This window comes from Coturnix japonica, chromosome Z (genome assembly GCF_001577835.2).
Source record: "Coturnix japonica isolate 7356 chromosome Z, Coturnix japonica 2.1, whole genome shotgun sequence".
NCBI classification, from domain to species: domain Eukaryota; kingdom Metazoa; phylum Chordata; class Aves; order Galliformes; family Phasianidae; genus Coturnix; species Coturnix japonica.
The window spans coordinates 20718805-20739561 of NC_029547.1; the positions used below are offsets into that span (position 1 = coordinate 20718805).

The window sequence follows — 20757 nt, forward strand, 5'->3', positions numbered from 1 at the left end:
TAATGGTTTCAGCGCTGTGTACCCCGAAATTAGATTTTTCTCTTGATGCCTTCTTCTGTTTTGAAGCTCCTCTGCCACCTTTTTGTGCATTCAGTTTTGTTTTTGAGAGTTCCTCACTGTTGTTGTGGCATCTCACTACCCAAAAATCTGTCTTTCTAAATGGTAAGGCCTCAGGCTTAGTGTAATTTGAGTCAGGCTGGAAGATAATATGTAAGTTTTTAACTAAGGTTTTTGGAAGGCCTGTATTATAAAGAAAAGTGACCCCTTCTCTGGCTCCTCAGAACTATGACAAATAGGGGAGAAGAGACCTGAACCGTATCATTTTGGCTGCAGTTGCCTGAAGAGCGATCCCTTCTGCGTTTTAGCAGGCATCAAACTTCCATCTTTTCTTGAATATCCCAGGACAACTGGCATATGCTCATTTTCTAAAAGCATTTTGGTGAGAGGCTACAGTGCCGCATTTTCTCTATTTTTGTATAGGTCAGAGTGAACTACCATAAAAAAATTAAGTAGGTCTGGGGTCTTCAGGCATTTATAACTACTTCGTGGTTATGGAGTTTGATTCTGCAAGTCAGCATAGGCTGCTGGGATATACCTCTACAAGCATTTCAATTCAGATCAAGATGGAAGTTTAGTACAAAAGCTGTGGTGTGTTTAAGAAAGATGGTGCACCCAGTGATTTCTACTTAGCACTGTACCTTCCAGGTTCTGTTCTGGAACTGGCTTGCTGGTTTATTTCCATCCATTGTAGTTGTTATAATACAAAAAGTACAATTGTTATTGGAAAACTTAATTACTATGCTTGAATGAAAGTATCAACTCTATGGAGATTTACGTCATGTGAGAAGAATATGAAATACGAAATAAACTGGGGTGGAACATAATGGTACAAAATAAACATTCATTTACTATAAAGTAGGAGTTCACAAATTGTACATGACAGGATATAGTTAATCAGCAAACAACTGTGGGCTGCCAGTGTGAAGTGGCAAAGAAGTGAATGGCATTTCAGAATTGCTGTAACTTAGCATTGGGTGTTGTAGTGTGGAGTTGTGTGTTGGCTGATGCACCTCATCTCAGTTGCTAGTGTTGAAAAAGGAGTTACTTGGATTGAAACAAATAGAGGTGTCTTGTATGCTATTCCAGTACAAGTGTCTTTGTACAAGTTAGGGAAGAAAGAGTAGTAAATGACTGTGGCCACATGTAATCTAGAAAAATGTTCATGTATGTTGACAGTGAAGTGCTAGTCCAACTTTCTGGGATGAACAGCGTAGGTACACAACATGATAATGTAAAAGTGAAATGTGTTCATGTTATTTAAGTGTTTTATATAGGAATTATGATAATATGCATTAGATATGATTGGGCTGGTGCTTCCTTCCACGTTTTGTTTTTGTGGCTAAGTTATATGGTAAACTTGGCTGTTCTCAAGGGTGATAGGTTGACTGGCATGGTACAGTAGAAATAACTGCCTGATAAATATCTAGATAAGAGTGCATCTGTTAGCTGTTGTGATGTGATGCTTCTTTATGAATCAAGCAGTGTGAGGAACAAGTCTTTAGGCTCCTACTGACACTGACACATATGGAAGCAATATGGAGCTGCAGCTTCCAAGTCCTACAACAGTGATTTCCTTTTTCAGTCTTTTGTGAAGCAAATGTCATGACAGCTATTGATTTCACTGGCAATGAAAGCTTCTGCAAGTAAATAAAAGCAGGATGTGAGAAGCTCACTAATGTGAAATAATGTGCTTTGAAATGAATCTACATGAGTGCTGACTCCACACCTGATCTGGACCTGTATTTAAGAGGAGTGAAAAAGACAATATTTTGCTAACTGGGGAAACCACAAACTTGCTTTAAATGTTAACAGAAATATTGGAGATCATCACAGAAGCAGAAAAAACAATAGTGAGTTATAGTATGAAATGATTGAAGAAGAAAGAGCTGTTGGAGTAACACAAAGCTGAGACAGCAGTTGGGGATGCAGCTCTTGGAAGTTCATGTAGAGGAGGTGTGGACGTGAAAGAAATTAACAAACTCAGCTAGACTGAGCAAGTAGGACTATAGTTGAGTTGGTTGGAGTGGAAGGAGTTATTGATCTCGAATGCAAGGAGGACCAAAAAGTTGCTTGTGTTTTGTTGTGTTCTTTGTATTTTGAAGCTTAACTTAAGTGGTATGTGAGCTTTGGGGGTCTTGCTTCCCCCCGCTCATTTGTTTGGGAATTGTTAGTAAGATCAGTGACCATCTAGTCCTGGGAGAGACCTGACAAGCACTGACCAAACTAATAGGTACTCTGCCACAGTTCATATCACTGGAGAGATCTCAACTGAGATTCTATTTTTCCTTTGAATTTTTCCCAGAAGATTACAACAGGCATTGCTAGGCAAAGAATTAATACTTCTTTTTCCTCTCAAAGCCCTCTAAGAGCAGTAAAGTCCTTCCACCAAAATTGTCTGCGTTGGAGCCCACAGCACAAGTGAGAGCTTTTTGGACTACAGTAATGCTGTGTACACTGCTTCTTGATAAGTAACATCAAGTCTAAACATACAGTGAACACAGTATTTATATAATATATATATTACTTGGGATGTATATGCTTTTTAAAAAGGACTGTTTTTGGCAGTTTTAATTTTTGAGTATCAAATGGCAGAGATTGTCAGTAAAACATGTCCAGATACCTGTAAGTGCGGTAACACCATGTTAGTCCTTTACGAACATGATTAGGAAAATCATGGCTGTTTCACAAATGGCCGCAGTAGTCCCTGAAGTAACATTTACTATTGATGCACATTTAAAAAAAACTTTGCTTAGCTGACCAGATCAGTGTCTAAGCTAATGTAACACATTTGTATTTCAATAAAGTGGCAGCTACAGAGGATGTAACATAAGCTCTGAGTTTCCTTTGCAGAGTATTGGATCCCTTGACATGACCATAGCCTCAGCAAGCTAAAAATAATTACCCAGTTTTGAGCTGACAAATCTTAAATAATTGTTCTATAGTGGTAGGCTGCTTAAAGTCTTGACTCTGTTTTGGGAGGGAGGAATGAGAAATCTCTAGAAATCATTATGAAGTTTTCCTTTCTATAGCCTGATTGAGAGTGTGTACTTAGTTGTAACTTTTAGATCTCTGAGATTTCTAAAGCTTTCTTAACTTCTGCGTAAGTACAAATGCAGTTTCATTTTAGGCCAGTTCACCCTGATTATTTGGAAGGGTGGGGAAGGCTGTGGCCTTTCTCCAGCTTTATTTCTCGAGTTACTTGAGAGAGCAAAGAACGGTTTGAGTTATGTGCTGACCAGTGTCTTAGCACAGCCTGTAATTTAGAAAATGCCAGCTCATGTTTATAGCTGGTAACTTGAGTTTCTAAAAAGTAGCAGGAGTATGAAAAGGAAATGAATTTAGTGTTTTAATTGATCACTGCTTCAGAGTTGTGGCAATTTCAGGAAGTTTTGCAGATGGAAAATGCTGAGTTTTCTCACAGAGGTAGGGATCTAAATATAGCTTGGTATTTGCTACAAAACAATAGCTGGTATACTTATTTATACAAATAGCACTTTACAAAAAGTAACTTTTAAAGTTACTTTTCAAGTAACTTATGGTTTTGAATTCAGTAGCAGTAACTGTGTCCTACAGAAGTGTTCTGTCTATGATGTGAATTCTAATCATAGAATCATTAAGATTCGGAGAAGATGTCTAGGACTATCTCATCCAGCTGTCAACCCATCACCATCATGCCCATTAAACCATGTCCCTCAGTGCCACATCTGACTTTTTCTTGAACACTTCCGGGTACGGTGGACTCCACCACATCCCTGAGCAGCCTGTTGGCCCAGTACTATCTCGTGAGGAACGCCAGTGATGACCGATTCCCAGCTGGATTTAACTCAGTACACCACTACTCTGGATGGCCTGGCCATCCAGCCAGTTTTTACCCGGTGAGGAGTGTATAGCTATCTAAGTCATGAACTGCTAAACACATGTGTAGCACTGGAAATCAAGTGAAGAATCAGTGTATCACCTTTGTGCTTGGACTTCCTTCTTTCATTTTTGAGAAGTCTGTGAAGATAGACTTCCTCTAATCATGTGCTTTTTAGTTTATTGTAACATGAATTCATGTTTGCATGAACATGTTCACATTTCATATGTTCATATCAGCTGTAGAAAATAAACCAAAAATGGAAGATGTTGTTGTCGGCCACACTTTGCAGATTGATTTGGCTCCTATGCTTTTAGCATTTGCAGCTTGGTCTTGCTTTATATGCTAGGCGAGGTTTATGCCAGCCTAATTGGTTGCTTGCATTCCTGAATTTCACAGCTGCTGTATTCAGCTGTGTACTAGAAAAATATAATGGAATACTGTTTGCAGAGAGCAAGAGGCAATTGTAAAGATGTAAATGTGCTTTCTGGCGGTTCAGTAACATGTAAACTTTTAATAACATATTAAGAATCTCAAGGAACAAATTGGGTGCATCGCCAGCTTAAACATTGTAGTACATACATTTTCTGTTTAAGCCAAGAATATTTGGAAGTTGGACATAACTTTTATTTTTGTTAATGTTTTGGTTTTTTTTTAGTTCAATCCTGACTGTCTTGGCTAGAGGGTGGATGAAGTCTGGCATAGAGATGGAAGACTTATTGTGATTCTTTTGTTATGGCATGTTGGCTTATAGTGTTTGTGAGAGGATTTAGTATTTTCTATTCATCAGCCTACTTTGATCTCTTTTCACTTGTGATGGCAAAGATTAAACCTCCAAAAAATATTTTCATTATCACTTATTCTGTACCAAAAATAATAAAAGAGAGAACAGGCAATGTGATGTCTATGTGATTAATGTTGTCACAAGTTTCATCTGTGAACAAAATTTATACAACCCAGTGATAATGAATATTAGAGTATTTTAATGAATATTAGAGTATTTTATATGTTTCACTAACCTTATATCTTTTTCACGTCAGTTTTCCTTTGACAGTGGGCCATGCCTTAAGACAGAGAATTACATTTATTTAAACCTGTTAGGTCTTGCTGTTTCCTTTGCTGATGAAAAGGTTTTGTGTCCTTGCAGTCAGAGCAAGCTGTTTGTAGCAACAGCAGAAGTGGCAGCACTACGGGGAAAAAAAAGTGGGCTGTATTTCTACTTTGCTAACAAATCAGATAACTCATTAAAACAGTTCTGCAACAAAGTATTCTTGCAGAAAATTAAGCCACTAAGGATTTTTACTAGCTGCAGAAAAATTAACAGACCAGTGTACTGAGGATGTTGCAAAAAGAAAATTTGTACACAAGTGTTCATCCAAAGAGCATTTACAAAGAAGTGCAGGAGTTCTTTGCTGAGTGAATCTACTTCTGCATGGTCTCCAGCAGAATTAGGATATGATCCTGAGGGCAGGATGTACTTGCACAGCATTGTTTGGTGTAGGAAAAAGGAGGAATGTCAGTGTGTGGCAAGCTGTGGTTCCTGTTCATGTGCCTGCTTTCTCAAAATCCATGCTGATGTGCACAGAGGAAAGTGAAAACTGCTCTTCATGCATATTGCTTGTTGTGTTGAATAAGCATGGTGTAAACATGGCAGTGTGTGTATTACCATTTACTTCTCTGTGAGCAACTTAAGCACCACTGTTGCAATGTAAGAATCCAGACCTTGCCTTCAGTGTGCATGGGAGTGCTGCTCAAGAAGCACAAACAGCAGTGCTTATTCAGTAAATAAATATGTGTGTATATACGTGTGTGTGTGTGGTTCACAGACAAAAAATAGCAAGCACTAGAGGAAAGGAACCAATGGGGGAAGGTTTTTTTTTTCTTTTCTTTTTTTTTTTTTTTAAACTATATTACTACTCAACATCCTTAAGTGGAGAATTGAATCTTATGCGTATGCTTGGAGCAAGTACAAGTGCAGAGTTTAGAAGTGGTTATGTAATGTAACATTCACTGTGAGGTAAGTGCTGCAAATGTGAAAGCACTGCTGCCTGGAGTGCCAGCTGCTGCACGCATCCCTGCATTTGTTTTGCTTTTGTCTGAGTTGTATTCAGTCCATCCCTCTGAATGCTACATCAGACTGCACAGATATGCTGGTACCTTCCTGACACTCGCAGTATTTCTTTTTTGCCTAGGTTTACCTGGATGTGAATGATTAGGCAGCCTTTACAACAAAAGAAGTGCTAAAAACATACATCTGTTACTTGTGCTATTAGGTGAGATAACTTGAGATACTATTTAAGGTTTTTTCTTCCTTTCTTTCCCTCAGTGATCCCTAAAAGGCTTGGTGTCTATAAAAAATTTACTTTGAAAGACTACCAAATTATGACTGAGATAGCTAAACCATAACTTCGAAGCAATATGTGGAGGAGAAAACATGAGTGGATTCAGGGGCTGGGAGTTTTAGTAAAGGAGAACTAAAGAACTGTTTTAAGTTGACAAAGACCTTCAGCTGTTAACCTGACCCATGAGGTCCCACCAGTAAAATGTGTCATTAGTGCCATGTCTAGAGGTCTCTTAACTATCTCCAGGGATGAGGGCTTTGCTGCTCTCCTAAGGAGCCTGTTCCAGTGCTTGGCCACCCTTTCTATGAGGAAGATCTTCACAATATCCAACCTCAGCCTCCTCTGTTGCAACTTGAGACAACTTCCTTGTATGATACTACTTTTCACTTCAGAAAAGAAATTTCTTTCCTACCAGTTGGTACTCACCCCACTGCAGCCTTGTTTCTCATGGCTGTAGAGAGCAATGAGGTCTCCCTCCTTTCCTCCAGACAAGACAGCCCCAGTTCCCTAAGGTGCCACTCCTAGGCTTTGTTTTCCAGTTCTTTGAGCAGCCTTGTTGCTTTTCTCTGAGTGAGTTCCAGCACCTCCATATCCTATTTGTAGAGAGGGGCCCAAAACTGGCTACAGCACTTCTGGTGTGTTCTGTCACACCAGGCTGAGTACAGAGGGACAACCACTTCCCTAGACCTGCCGGCCATACAATTTCTGATGCAGTCTAGGAAACCATTGCCCTTTTGGCTTCCTTGGCGCTCAGCTGGTTTGCATTTAGCTTGCTGTCTACTGTCATCCCCAGATTGATTTCTGCTGGGCTACTTTCAAACTGGTCTTCCCAAGCCTGTATCACTGCATTGGGCTGTTGGGACCCATGCGTCATGCCTGGCTTTTAGCCTAGTTGAATGCCATATAGCTGGGTGCGCAGCCTAATCAGCTCCTTCCTTCACTCCAGCACATGAGATCTTCTGCCCATCTTGGTGTTGTCTGCGGACTTACTGAGGGTTCACTCAATCCATCTTTGAGTCATTGATAAAAATATTAAACAGAATTGGACCTAATATTGAGCCCTAGGAAACACCTGGTGGCCAGCTGCCCACTGGCTTTAACTCTGTTCACTAAGGCTCTTTGAGGCTGGCTTCCCAACCAGTTCTTTATCCAGTAAACAGTACATCTGTCCAAGTCATTAATGGTCAGTTTACAAAGAATATGTGTAGTGGAGGAGACCTAAGCAGTGACAGATAGTTAAGGGCCAAGGTGGATTTCATATCTAACAGTGGAAGCTTGGCTTGTTTTGGGTGTGACACATGGTTCTTTGGCATCTGGAGGCAGGCTTATGATTGGGTCCAGACAGTGGGTCACTAAAACCATCATTTGGCTGTGACAGGCAGGCATGATGTTGGAACTGTGGATGCACATAAACTGCTGCAGTGTGAGAACGTGGGCGGTGTGTTTTTGTGAAAGTTGCCAAGCTGCTGTTGGTGTTGGATAATTGACTGGGAGGCTGTGTAGATGTATGGTCTTCAACCAAATGAATGTGACCTAGTAGTGTTCACCAGATGTCGGGGTGCATAGGCTGTAAGTCATAAATAATTTAACAATTTTGAGGGAATTCATGGCAGGTTTAAGATGCATCTTGCTGGGTGTGTATAACTTTAAGAGCTTCGCATTTATTCTTCTTTTCTTTTGGGGAGTGATATTATTTGGAATTTGTATTTTACTCTATCATTTGCATTTCCTCCTCAATTCAGCAGAAGAAGGGATTGCTTTTTTGTGCAGTGGCTTGTTGAAGGAAGGAATTAAAAGAGTGGTTGCAATGGACTTTAGTTCTTTAGTAAGCTCTGTTCTTGGTGTTTTTAGGGCAAAGTGTGGATGTGAAATCAATGTGACACTTGGTTCTTGATCCTTTTGTGTCCGTGCATGGCTCCACTGCTTTTGCAATTGCTCCTTGCTACTGTGTCTACAAGAAAGGATAAAATATGACAGAAGTTAGTTTAAAAAAATATACTTACGTGCTTAACAAGGAAAATCTTTTATCAATTGAAAGCTTACTGGTTTTATTCTTCTTTATGGGGTCTTACTGGTTTGAGATCTTTTCACTGTGTAAGTTATAGTGGCGGCACATTACCAGTTTATAAAATGAGGATTTCTATTGTTACAAGCAACTTAATTTTAGCTGAATTACAGGCTGATTGGATGGATGTCAGAATATAATCTTAGTGCAATTTACTGCTGCGTCAGGACTTTTAATGTTTTATCAGCCTAGAAAGGAGGCAGAAAGCTTTTGTGAAGTGAAACACAGTAAATTCTCTGCTGTGTTGTTGGAAATCTTAACAAAACTTACAGAAAAAAAAAGATTTTAAGTGGTGTGGCTTTCAAACAGCATTTTGTTCACTCATCATTGTTTTCTGCTCCTAGAATTTTTTCATTGTCCCATTCTGCTAGTAGATTGTATCTAAGCCAACTTTCAATGTGTGACCAGCAATCTTTTTAACTTTTTCCCCCTATTGTTTTAACCCTCTTCTTCCTGCCTCTCAGTATGCAGGGATTCAAATAAATTTAGTTTTGTTTTTTTTTCACGTGATCGTAAGTGATCATGTCTTTCTTTTCTAGGCCGAATTCATCAAGCTATGGTAACATCTCTGAATGAAGATAACGAAAGTGTAACTGTTGAGTGGATTGAAAATGGAGATACTAAGGGCAAAGAGGTAAACTTAATTATTTTAGAGCTTTGCTGTTTTTAAAAAATGTGTAGTCTCCATGAATGTTGCTTTGGAATTTGCAGTGGAAAGGAAGATAAAATACAAAACTTCATATATTCAATCATGCTTTGGCTATGGACTGTTTTGAATGGGAGCTTTTGGGCAAACATTGTCTACTGTTGTATTAAATTTCACTTCCTGATCTCAGTGTCATAGCTTCCAAGTTGTGCTATTTATAGATTTTGAACCCAGCTACAAAGGCTGACATTGTTAACCCCTTTTTGCAAGTAGAAAAATTAGATATTTTTGAGAAGGAGAATGACTTGCAGCTCAGACAGGAAAATAGTGGGAGAAGTAGAAAATTAGAGAAGTAGAGAAGTGGGAGAATTGCATTTGCTTGCTTTATGGAGGAACTGAACTTCTATGTTGTTTATTTACGTAACTTATTTTTGGCAGTAATTTTTCAGACTTCTTCATGCTTTAAGAAAATATGTCTTTCTGTGTCTCAGTTATATTTTGTTGTTCCTTTCTGGAAGTTTTCAACCTGCTTAGCCTGTTTAGAGTGAGATTTGAAGAAGCATCTTAGAAATAAATACACCTCACCAGTTTGGTGGAAACATACAAAACAAAAAAATAGGAACTCACAATTTTTTTTTTAAAATTTATTTTACATAGATTGATCTGGAGAGCATATTTTCACTTAATCCAGATCTTGCACCCGATGAAGATATTGAACCCAACCAAGAGATACAGCCACTACCTACTCCATCAGCCAAAGTAAACAAAATTGTTAAGGTTGGTAAGATCTGTTCATACTGTATTACAGAACTCATTAACTTGTTGTTATGTTTGAATTTTTACATTTGACTTCTGTCTGTGGATCTACTTGTTAAATATGTTCAGTTTTTTCCTGTGCTGAAAGAGGTTTTCTGAGAACCCATTTGGCAGTGAGAGTGTTAGGAACTAATACTTATAGCTAGATACATCTCAAGGAGAAAATATACAAAAGGAGATTGTTTTGGAACAGTTTGTATAGTTCAAGCAGTCTCAATTGTAGGCTCTTCAGAGATGGATTAGACAATAATCACCTCTCTGTGCTGTATTGCTGATGTTATGCTGGAAGCCTAGGTGTGAAGCTTTAGTTTATGTTTTAAATTATGAGGTAATCAAATGTCAGAGATTTCTGTCTTTATAGGTTCGACGGACTCTGGTACCTGCTAAGAATGATGTCCCTGCCAGGGATAATAGAGGTAAATATCGTATCTTTCCATTTCAAGGAAACAAAGAATGTGGAAATATTTTAACTTGGAGCTTTTCTAAAATTCTTTGTTTTAGTTCTGTGTTTCTAATTCATTATATGACAAAACAGAAGACATGGTACATAACTCTGCAACTTGTATTTCAGTAGGTACTCTGCGTCTTACTATTTGCAGTGTACCAAAGGATTAGTTCTTTGGTTTTGTAATTAAACTTCTCTTGGCATACTGTGTTTTTGGTGGAATAAATTCATGGTGTAAAGTAGATCTATCATATTTGGAAGTGATCTGGGAGTTTTTGTTTGTTCCTTATGAATCTGTTTTCACAGTTTTCTCTGTATTTTATAATATGTTGGCTTTTGGAATGTCATCTCTAAGCTATTAATTAAAACTGTTACCTTCAATTTCATGCTCTTCTGGGAGAGCTCATTACTAGCATGTACGAGAAACTGCCGAGATGAAGCAGAAGCACTTGAAGCACCATTTCAACAAACAAAATATTCAACTCTACTGGAGAGGCTTGCAAGCTCACTACTCACACTACATTCACTGGGAAGAGATAACACTGTGTCTTTAGAAAGGAGCATTCTTATCACATATGGAATCAATGCAGAAATTTAGGTAGACGTACCCCTTTCAACTAGGTCTCAAAAAAGTTTATTTCTTCCACAAGTAAATGGAGCTGCACTTGGGTGCCTTTCACTTCTATCCCTTTACTCCTTCAGATACTGTAGGTTCAGTGAGGTGAGACTATTTTTAAATTTCTTAAGAATGTGAAACTATGGGCCCATTTTCTTGCAATATAAATAAAATTGCATCATGAAAGGACCACGTATCTCCACATATATTCTTCATTTTATGTACGTTGCGCTGGTTCTGTAATAGAGTATGTAATAATTTGCACAAGCAGCATAGGTACTTCATAATTTGTTGTGTTGGTGTGTTGTAGAAACTCAGAAAAGCATGGGTGCAAGCAGAGGGGAGAAAAAATGATTGAAAGATAAAGGTGAATCAAATGGTCAGCTTTACATCTCTTTGATTATTATAGAAATGTGGCAAAATAATTACACATCACCTTCCCTAGAAGAATTAAATAAGTGCATAGATATGGAACTGAGGGACATGGGTTAGGGGGTAATATTGGTGAATAGTTGGACTAGGTGATCTGGAAGGATTTTTTCCATCTTAATGATTCTATGATTCTGTATGTATTAGGATATTAAAAAATAAAAAAATCTGCATTCTGACTGCCTTTAATAACGAACTTTCCATGTATATGTATATCTCACTTCCCTCCAATTCTCAGTAAACTGTACCTCAAAAGAGGTCTTGTTTTATTGTAATAAAATATTTCAAAATTGGATTGATATATTTTTATTTAATGGATCAGCTTTGTTCTTTTCTTTTGCAGTGGCTGGTTCTGCACGTGCGCGGCCCACTCAGCTTCCTGAACAGTCATCTTCCTCACAACAGAATGGTACTGTTTCAGATATATCTCCAGTTCAAGCTGCAAAAAAGGAATTTGGACCCCCTTGTATGTAAACCGTATCTCAAGGATTCTTTCATCCTGGACATTACATGTAGATTCTCTTGGATTATGTTGCTGTTCATAAAGGACATAAGTCTGTAGCCTTCCTTATGAAGCTTTTTCAGAGTACAGTGGCTAAACTATTGTTCAATTTTGCCGCAGTTGGAATTTATTTTATCTTCTGTTATCTTTTGTCTTTGCATCATGAACATGTGGGGTTTTTTGTTTTAATTTTTTTTTTTACATTTGTTTCAGCACTTTTTTCATTCAAACCAAGAGATCACATGTACCTGTCCAAATGTTTTCTAAGGATCACTTTCCTTATTTTTTTTTTTTTTTCAATTACTATCCCATTTCCATTCATTTATTCGGTAAATTTTAGGCACTGAATTGCTGCAATTATCTTGTACTAACACTGATTTAATTGAAAAGGTAGTAGATGTAAATAAGCATGTACTGATTAATTGATGTAATTGAAATGCAATTACTAAACTCTTGCAACACACTGAAAATATTTTAAATTATATCATTTTCTCCAAGCACGTAGAAAATCTAATTGTGTAAAAGAGGTTGAAAAATTGCAAGAGAAACGTGAAAAAAGGAGGTTACAGCAGCAAGAACTTAGAGAAAAAAGAGCTCAGGTGAGTATTTTTAGCCTACGTTGTACTTTTTTTTCCCCCATTCTTCCATAATTTTTATGAGCTGTGATAATCCTGAAATTTTTTTTTCTCCTATGTACAAATTTGATACATCTTTTTGGTGCATATTTGCATTGCTCTGATAAATTGCTATTTAGACAGGTTTCCCACTCTTTTTCTTCCTACACAAATAATTGTGTGCAGTTACTTACCTTTCCATATGTTATTTCAAAATCAGATGCTAATGATACCTATGTCTGTTGACAAAAATCATCCCAAGCTTGTGGCTTGGGATGTTTCAGTGTTACAGTTCATCATTCTTTATGATCTCTGATGCTTTGTTGGATAAGTATTGAGTCTCAAGTTCGAACAATTAATTTTTATTTAACTTCTTTGAACTTGTCTATGACTTTATTGCTTAGCTTTGCATCGTGCATGCAGCTTGGGAGCAAATTTTTTAGAAACTTGTGTGAAACAGATGAAGTTGCTAATCCTGTGAGGAAAAAGATCTAATAAAAAATTACTTTCCGTCACAGTAGTGTTAAGGCTTCAACAATAGTAGTAGTGTAATATTGTTGGCAGGCTTGTGAGTATGTGTCAGTCTCTCTAAAGAGCAGCACTGATCTGCTGGTGACAGAAGTACCACCACTGAGTAAATAATTCACCTAATTTGCTTCATGCTTTAATAATGTTTCTAAGCTGAACTAAAAGGACTGATGTTGAATTCGTGTTTTCTAGTTTTCATTTGCTTAAACAAATACAAAACATAACTATGTGGCTCGGGTCAGAGTCCTGTGATTTCCTCAGAGATGTCAATCTTCCTTGAGATGAGCCAACACGAGAGAAAGACCACTTAAGGGCCATCAGTCCTCAGAGATGGCCATCTTCCTTGAGATAGGCCAACACAAAAGACCACTTAAGGGCCATTGATCAGTATCTTATCTCCCTTTCGTAGCTCCCGGACTTGTCCATCTCCTAAACAAAGGGATTTCTCGAACCTTGGTTCCTGTGTGTCTCAGACAAAGGCAGTCCTGGAACCTTGGCCAGGACTTGCCTGAACTTGTCCATTTCAGCAAACTTTGAGACAGTAATGTAAAAAGCATGGCCTCTTACACTATGTCTCTATATGTGAGGAATAAATAATTTTTATTTTGTAACTTAAAAATTCTTTGACGTGGCACTAAACCTGAAATTCTCTTCATTATTTCTGTGAGGACACTGTTCTGCTGAAGTCTTTGACTTCTGGATGAGGAAGATCTAGTTGTCTTGTTGGCCTGTCAGTATCTGTGCTTTCTGGTGCTTTCTGCTTTGTGCATTCTGTTGTGAAGTACAGGGATAATTCAGTGATAATTAGGTAACCACTGTCTTCTAGTGGGCATGATTTTTAAGCAGAGTTAGAAGAATATTTGCTTTTTTTCTGGAATATGTAATAGCCATTTCAGAATTATAGCAGGAAATATTTAAGCTGTAGTACAGTTTATATAGGTTTACTCTGAGTGGTTTTAAGTTCACTGTAGTTAGGGTTAAGAACATAAAAACAGAGTCAACTTCTGATTACCAGAGCATAGTTTTGTGTAGGATGTGGATCAACTGTTTCACAGATGCATAGACATTAGTTGGCTCTATTTCATCTTGTTAACCCCAGTGCAGTGCTTTCTGAAAGTGTCTCTGCTACTTCACTTATGTGTGGTGAGACATGCAAAGCTCAGTAAAGTATGTGGTCCAGAACTAGCTGAGTATGGCATCAGTAGAGTGTCCTGAAACTGTAAAAATTGACAGGAAGGGCTATATAAGGAATTCTGCACCCTTCTCAGCTTAGATGCTCTGGCTGAACAAATCTTAGGCTCCATGCACAAATTCTTGCATGTCTTTTTGCTGTACTACTCATGGTTCCAGGTTTAGGGATGGGAGGGTGTGTTTATCTGCATGTATCATATTGTGTAACCTTGGGATTGCTTTTACTTCTTGGAGCATCCAGGAACATTGGAAGAGCTGACAATGCATCAAATCACTGTAGGAGTTAACTCAGGACCAAACTTTAACCTACTCAGATCTGTTTGAAGCAGCCAGAGTACTACATTGTTTTGTGAAGCATAATAACATGGCTGATAGTCTACTCACTTGTTTGCTGAATTGTCTTATGTCTCGGATTAAGAAGTGTTGACTCTAAATACTAAATTAATAGAAATAATATAAGTTATTTTCTTTTATGTTCAGTAAACTAGCTATATAAGTTAATGTGTATTTTTCTTTATAATTAAATACAGAAAGTATTGAAACTTGTCAACTTTGGGAAAAAATGTAAGAAATTCTCTTGTTTACTTCCATAGGATGTTGATGCTACAAACCCCAACTATGAAATTATGTGTATGATAAGAGATTTCAGGGGAAATCTGGATTATAGACCACTGACAACTGCTGATCCTGTTAGTATCCAGGCAATGTGGAATTGTTTTGTTCTTTTATATTTTTTTTCTGTGTGTTTTTAATATTTTCAGTATACGAATGTACTTTTGCCTGTAAACATGAAAAATAAGTAGCTCAGTACTTATTAGTACTCTTTATAGCATGTATTTGTTTTTTCTGTTTTCCTGGGGATGTGCCCACAATGCCCCTTAAGTTCGCAGGTGAACCTCACTGAATGTGAAGGTTTTTGATTGTTTTGTATATAACTGAAATATTTGATGATATTTGGTTTTTTTTCTTTCAAGCTGATGAAAGCCTTTGATTTGTATTTAAACTGCATTATCAGAGTTTTGAGAGTTTTGTGATCTGTGATCAAAGTCAGAGATTGTAATAATTGCCATGAATGGTTTATCCAAGCTATTGTAGCTGAATTCGCTTGCTGTTTTTGCAGTATGTACCAGGTACCCTACAGCATCACGTCACTTTCTGCAAGTGATTTGGTTGTTTTTAATGCATGGTTCACCCTTTTAGTTTCTTGCAGATACAGTTAGCTTTTGCTGTGTATGACTCACAGTCATTGAAATGTCTTTTCATTTAAAAATTGGTTAATTATTTCATAAACAAAGGTAAAATAACCTGTAACTGAACTTAGATAAGTTCACTGAGAGATTCTCTCCTTTATAGATTGATGAACACCGGATATGCGTTTGTGTGCGAAAACGACCACTCAATAGAAAAGGTATGACCTTCCAAGATTTTGCAGAGTCCTTTCTCTGAAAAGCTTCTTCTGATTGTAGTGTCCTTTGTAGTTAAGAGATGTAAAATAATGAAAATGAAACTGTTACACTCAAAAAAATGTTTGAGGGACCCAGACAATTCATAGATTTATCATAACCTAGAGAAACAGAGGGACAAAAGTAATTTAACTGCCACCATTGTATGGGCTGAGAGTGCAGTCACAGAAATTGATTTTTTTAAATTATTATTTTTTATTTATTTATTTTTGCATGGTCTTCTGTGGTGTCTTTAGTTGGTCTGGAAATTAATTCTGCTTTAGTTTCTTGAGCATCCTTTCATCGTATTGGGATCATCTTTCTTTTAAGTTTCTGCAGCGTTTGAGGCACAGACTCAGATGTGAACAATCCAAATCATTTATTACAAGTTCTCACATCCCTTACATACCTTCACAAGTTGTTATTTTCTAACTTTCCCATCCGCCCTTACAACTTTCCCAAACACCTTTACATGTCAACAAAGCATTCTACAAAACACTTTTCAACTGTCCATGCAGGCACGTATCCAATCAGAGCTGTGAGACTCTTCTTCTCCTTGCAGAGGTGTCCTTGGTTCTCATGCTGTTTATCTTGCTCCACAGCTGCTTCTCTGAACAGCTTTTCTTGTATTCCCACAGGTTACCCCTTAAGTTATCTCTTCATCAATGAGCTACTCAGTGAAAGGTTTATTTGCCCATTTTTATATGTGTATTCTTTTTCCGTTTTAATAAAACATTGAGGGAATTATTCAGGTGGTGCCTAGTATTGATGTTCCATGATATGTTGTCCGCCCAAGGGTATCCAAGACGTTCTAGTAGAACAAATGGATTGCAGATAAACTGGAGATTCACATCTCCTGTAAGTACAGCTCAGGTCTGAGCAAATGTTCTGAGGTATATGAAATGCTATTGAACAACTGGTTTTAAGTACTGTAATTAATCTATAGCGATGTATTTATAGTTACATATGTGGAGTATTACAACTTATTTCTTACTTCTGGCTCATTAGGCTGTAGTCAAAATTCGCAAAACTGTTTAGAATTTCAGTTAAATCCCAGTGTTCCCATCAAGTTCTTCACTGTCAGTAGGAAATTAAGAATCACAGATGTTTCTGGATTGGAACTCATCTAAATTCAGCAGTAATTTAAGCAGATTTTCATCTTGAGAGATGTTTCATTCTTTCTCTCTTCCTTTAGCTAAAGGATTTAAAGAGCACCACTCTCAGTTTGAAACAGTGTGGCATATATTTAGTGTTTTTGTACTGTCAGAACTATACTTTGAGGATTATCTGGAGCCATCGCTTCCAGAGGCACAGAGGAGAACTATATAGCAAAGTGAAAACGTATGCTGATTTTATTGATCTGAAAGGAGTTATTCATTCTAAAAACTGTTTAGTTGAAACTATTTTTCATAAAGTATATAATAAAGATATTCAATGCACACCATCGCCTTTCATCTGCACAGAGGTTGAGCAAAATGAATTTATAGTAAATTTCAGCAGGTCATTATGAGGAGCAATTTAGGATTCGGAAGTTGGATTGGAAATGGTATAAGTTGCATACCTTAGGTATAAGTGATTATATGCTATTAAAACATTGCTGAGGAGATTTTAGGAAGGTGGGCAGCAAAGCAAAAGGGGAGTTGGCATTAAAGTTATGTTTTTAAGAATAAGCTTTTTTAAAAAAAAAAAGAAAAAAGAAAAAAAAAGCCATTAATGAGATAATTATGCAAAGGAGGAGCCAGAGAGGTAATCCAGTGCTCCCAAGGTACAATCTGCTGAAAACATATATTCTGTTTCTGAGAGTTCTTAAGAAGCAGTATTTCTTATGCCATGTTTTTAAATAGAAGGATAAGAAAAAATTTAAAGATATTAGAGTACAATCCACTGAATAGAGGAAAAAAAAGTTTGTATCCTTGTTTCATTAAGTACATGTCAAAGATACTACTTTTCCCTTGCAATGTTCTGTATTTTGAAATTCTGTAAGGTGTTCAAATTGGGTCTGCCAGTCACTCTCTTAGCCTCACACAGGCAGAACTATCACTGTAGTCTTCAGGTATTCACAGTGCAAATCATCTTGTGAATTGACTTTGCAGGAAGCAAGTCTTCAGATTGATAATTTATTTTAGTGAGGTATATTTGCAATTGATAAATGTATTGTGGGTTTCATAGACAGTATTCCAAATTTTCATCACCAAGGAATGCAGGTTGTTAGAGCTGGGAGGAGCTAAATGTCTAATTGCAAACAGTTCTTGAGGAAGTAACAGCTTTTGACTGCTTGAGTGGAAAAACTGTTTCTGTAAATAATTGACCTTTTTATATTTGTTTTTACTGGTGTTCTTTATTTCTTGTCTGTGATTTCTGCAGAATAATTGTGTTTTATGTTATTGCAGTGCAGTTGAAATTTTGATTTTATTATTACTCAAATACTTTCTTGTATTGGTGGGAAATATCACAAGGTGGCAACCATTCTACTGTTGGTTAACTGATGTACAATGTGGTAACTGATTAAAAGATTTCAATCTGACTGTGCAAAGCTACATCTGATGTTTGAACTACGTTCCTGAAGAAATTTTATGTAGAATTGCAAGTAGGACACATTAGTGATCCTGACTGTGTACAAAGGATCTTGATTTTTGTGCATATCACGGACCACTAGGTTCTCTATATTTTGCTGACTCTTACTTCCTACAACAATTAGACGTAAATTGTAGTGCTGCTTAGTAATTACAACCTGGGAACTCTCTATTGAAGTTGCACTTAAAGGGCTTTTGTTCATTCCCAGTGATAGAAAGCATCATTAGCATTTTTGGTTTCTGGTTACAAGATAATTTACTGTAACATGCTTTTTATTACGTTTAATACGTTTACTTACTGTTAACATTTGGATTTAGGGAAAATGAAATGGCAAAATGTAAAAATAAAGGTTGTTCTTCCAAAGATGCTCATTTCTTTTCTGTATGTCAGACAGTCCAATTAGTAGCTGCGGTGTCCGGCTTCTCCAGAGAGGTTATAAAAACTCATAGCATATGGCAGTAAACTGCAGAAGAGTAAATAAGCCTTGGTGAAAGAACACAAATCTGTAGAAAACATTATTATAGAGTACATTACAGACTATGACTGATGCTTTTTATTTTCCTTATCAACTTTGTAACAATTCTTATGAATTTCTCTCTACTGGTAGGATGATTAGATTTCCAAAATGAAACCCTACTTAGCAGTTTGCTATCTATGTAACAGTCATTTGTACTGTTGTTACTTAGCTGTGTTACCTGAGATTTACAAAACGACTGTAAACACTGTGAATAAAAAAAATGGTAGTAGTTAAAAATTTGCTTTTCACTTATTTTGTAGAAACTTTAATGAAAGACCTTGATGTAATAACAATTCCTAGCAAAGATGTTGTGATGGTACATGAGCCAAAACAAAAGGTGGATTTAACGAGGTACCTAGAAAACCAAACTTTTCGTTTTGACTATGCCTTTGACGAAACGGCTCCAAATGAAATGGTTTACAGGTATGTCTGTATGCTTCTTTTGTGAATCTTTTTTTCTCATTTATTTACTATGTCAGTAACTGTGGGCTTACTTTAGCCCTTGACCCCTATTCTCTTTATTCCAACTTCTGTTCTTCTACCTATGTACTTAGCATATAGTTCTGCTTATGCTGGAGTTTTCATCTCCAGTGTCATCTCCATTTCTGTTGACCTTGCTTCTGTTCTCAGTCCTTCTCCAAGCCCAACCGTGCAAAACTCTAGCCTACATTGTCTGCCTTTTCAGCCAGTGAATCTTTTGAACAACTTCATTGCTACCCATCTGTCAAAGCACTGTTTTCTTATTAATTGGTATGTGTGCCGCACCTGAGACATGGGTCATTGCTACAGGAACTTGGAACAAAAGTGCAGCACCAGCCCCGCATACCTAGCTGTAGAATGTATGAGAATTAACTTACAGAAACAAATCAGATGAGGGTGAAGAAAACATAAGGAACACTGCTAGATTTTTTTATACTGCTGAGAATTCCGAGTTGGTTTGTCTGTTGGAAGAAATTCTTTGGGATTTAATTCCTCTTGCTGAAAATGTCATAGCTTTCTGATTTAAAAACAACAACAAAGACAAACGTGTATACAGCCCCAAGGTATTTGGATCTCCTTTTTTCATATGGTCTTCTGTTTTAGTTCCCCAGTTGGCACAGAACAATGCACAGAATGCTTTGAAAAACCTTATCAGAAGTTGCTATTTGCATTGTACTATTCAGTTAATGGATTAGATATAGTAGTAAGCAAGATTTGTTGGCATGGTAGGTACTAATTTTGGTATGCAGTTTAAATATTGTGAAGCTTTTCGTGAGGAATATTAATATTAAAAAGGCGTTTGTGAAGATAACTTTCTGAATGTTTGGAGAGTACTTCACATTACCTTAAGGAGAAGTTTTAGTGCTTATTTTTAATCCAACAGGTAGGAAGTAAAAGTTAGAATGTTATCCTGGTGCAGGAGAGAAAATGCATAGCAGAAGATGTGTTGAAAGGTGTTGAAGATCAAAATTTGTCTTATTTTTGATAGGAGGAGAAGGTACCAAAAGGCAAGCCTCTTTGGGATATTAGTTTTAAATCTTAGTGTAGCATTAGCACAGTGTGGAGACTCCTTTGATTTCCATACTTATTGTTATTCGTCATGTATCTTTGTGAGTTTTCAGTTGTGAAGGACATTTTTGGCATATAACATCACTGTATTTTTGTATGCAGTTTCTTCTGGGTAATTTTCATTAGTTATGTAATAATATTACTTTGAGAAAATATTGGAAGGTGTTTGTATTAGTAGTGTAATCGTATGTCTCTGGCCTAGATTCTAGGACAAGCTTTTTTCTTCTGCTTTAGATGTCATGCTGCTGATTATTACTTGAAGAATAGCTTGCTTCTAGGTCTCTATCATAATTTAAGAGCAAGATATCATAGTGCCTTCCCACAGTGCGAAGAAGTAATGTGGTTGCTCCAGTTTTCTTTGTTGTGCTAAAATTACTTTATTTCTACACTGAAAAACATTTTTCAGTTTGTCAGGGAGAAATCTTCTACTCTTTTTTTTTTAGTATTTTTGTGTAAGTTGTATTTGAAGTGTTTTTGACGTCTAAAGCCACAAAACTGAATTTTTGCCTGAGGGTTTAAAGAACGATAACAGTGTTGTAGAATAAATAGGAGATGCTCTTTAGCTT

At 37.0% G+C, this 20757-nt stretch overlaps 1 protein-coding gene across 3 annotated transcripts in view; it reads left to right on the forward strand.

Moving 5' to 3' along the window:
• KIF2A (kinesin family member 2A) overlaps positions 1-20757 on the forward strand; it is a 50281-nt gene that overhangs the window by 11008 nt on the left and 18516 nt on the right. For 2 of the 3 annotated variants that reach the window (XM_015848792.2, XM_015848793.2), the window contains exons 2-9: positions 8863-8957; positions 9627-9746; positions 10147-10201; positions 11619-11741; positions 12276-12376; positions 14704-14799; positions 15464-15518; positions 18904-19066. In XM_015848792.2, coding sequence (XP_015704278.1) covers positions 8863-8957; positions 9627-9746; positions 10147-10201; positions 11619-11741; positions 12276-12376; positions 14704-14799; positions 15464-15518; positions 18904-19066 — 808 coding nt within the window. The remainder of the gene's footprint in view (positions 1-8862; positions 8958-9626; positions 9747-10146; positions 10202-11618; positions 11742-12275; positions 12377-14703; positions 14800-15463; positions 15519-18903; positions 19067-20757) is intronic. The other variant, XM_015848794.2, reaches the window with a different exon arrangement.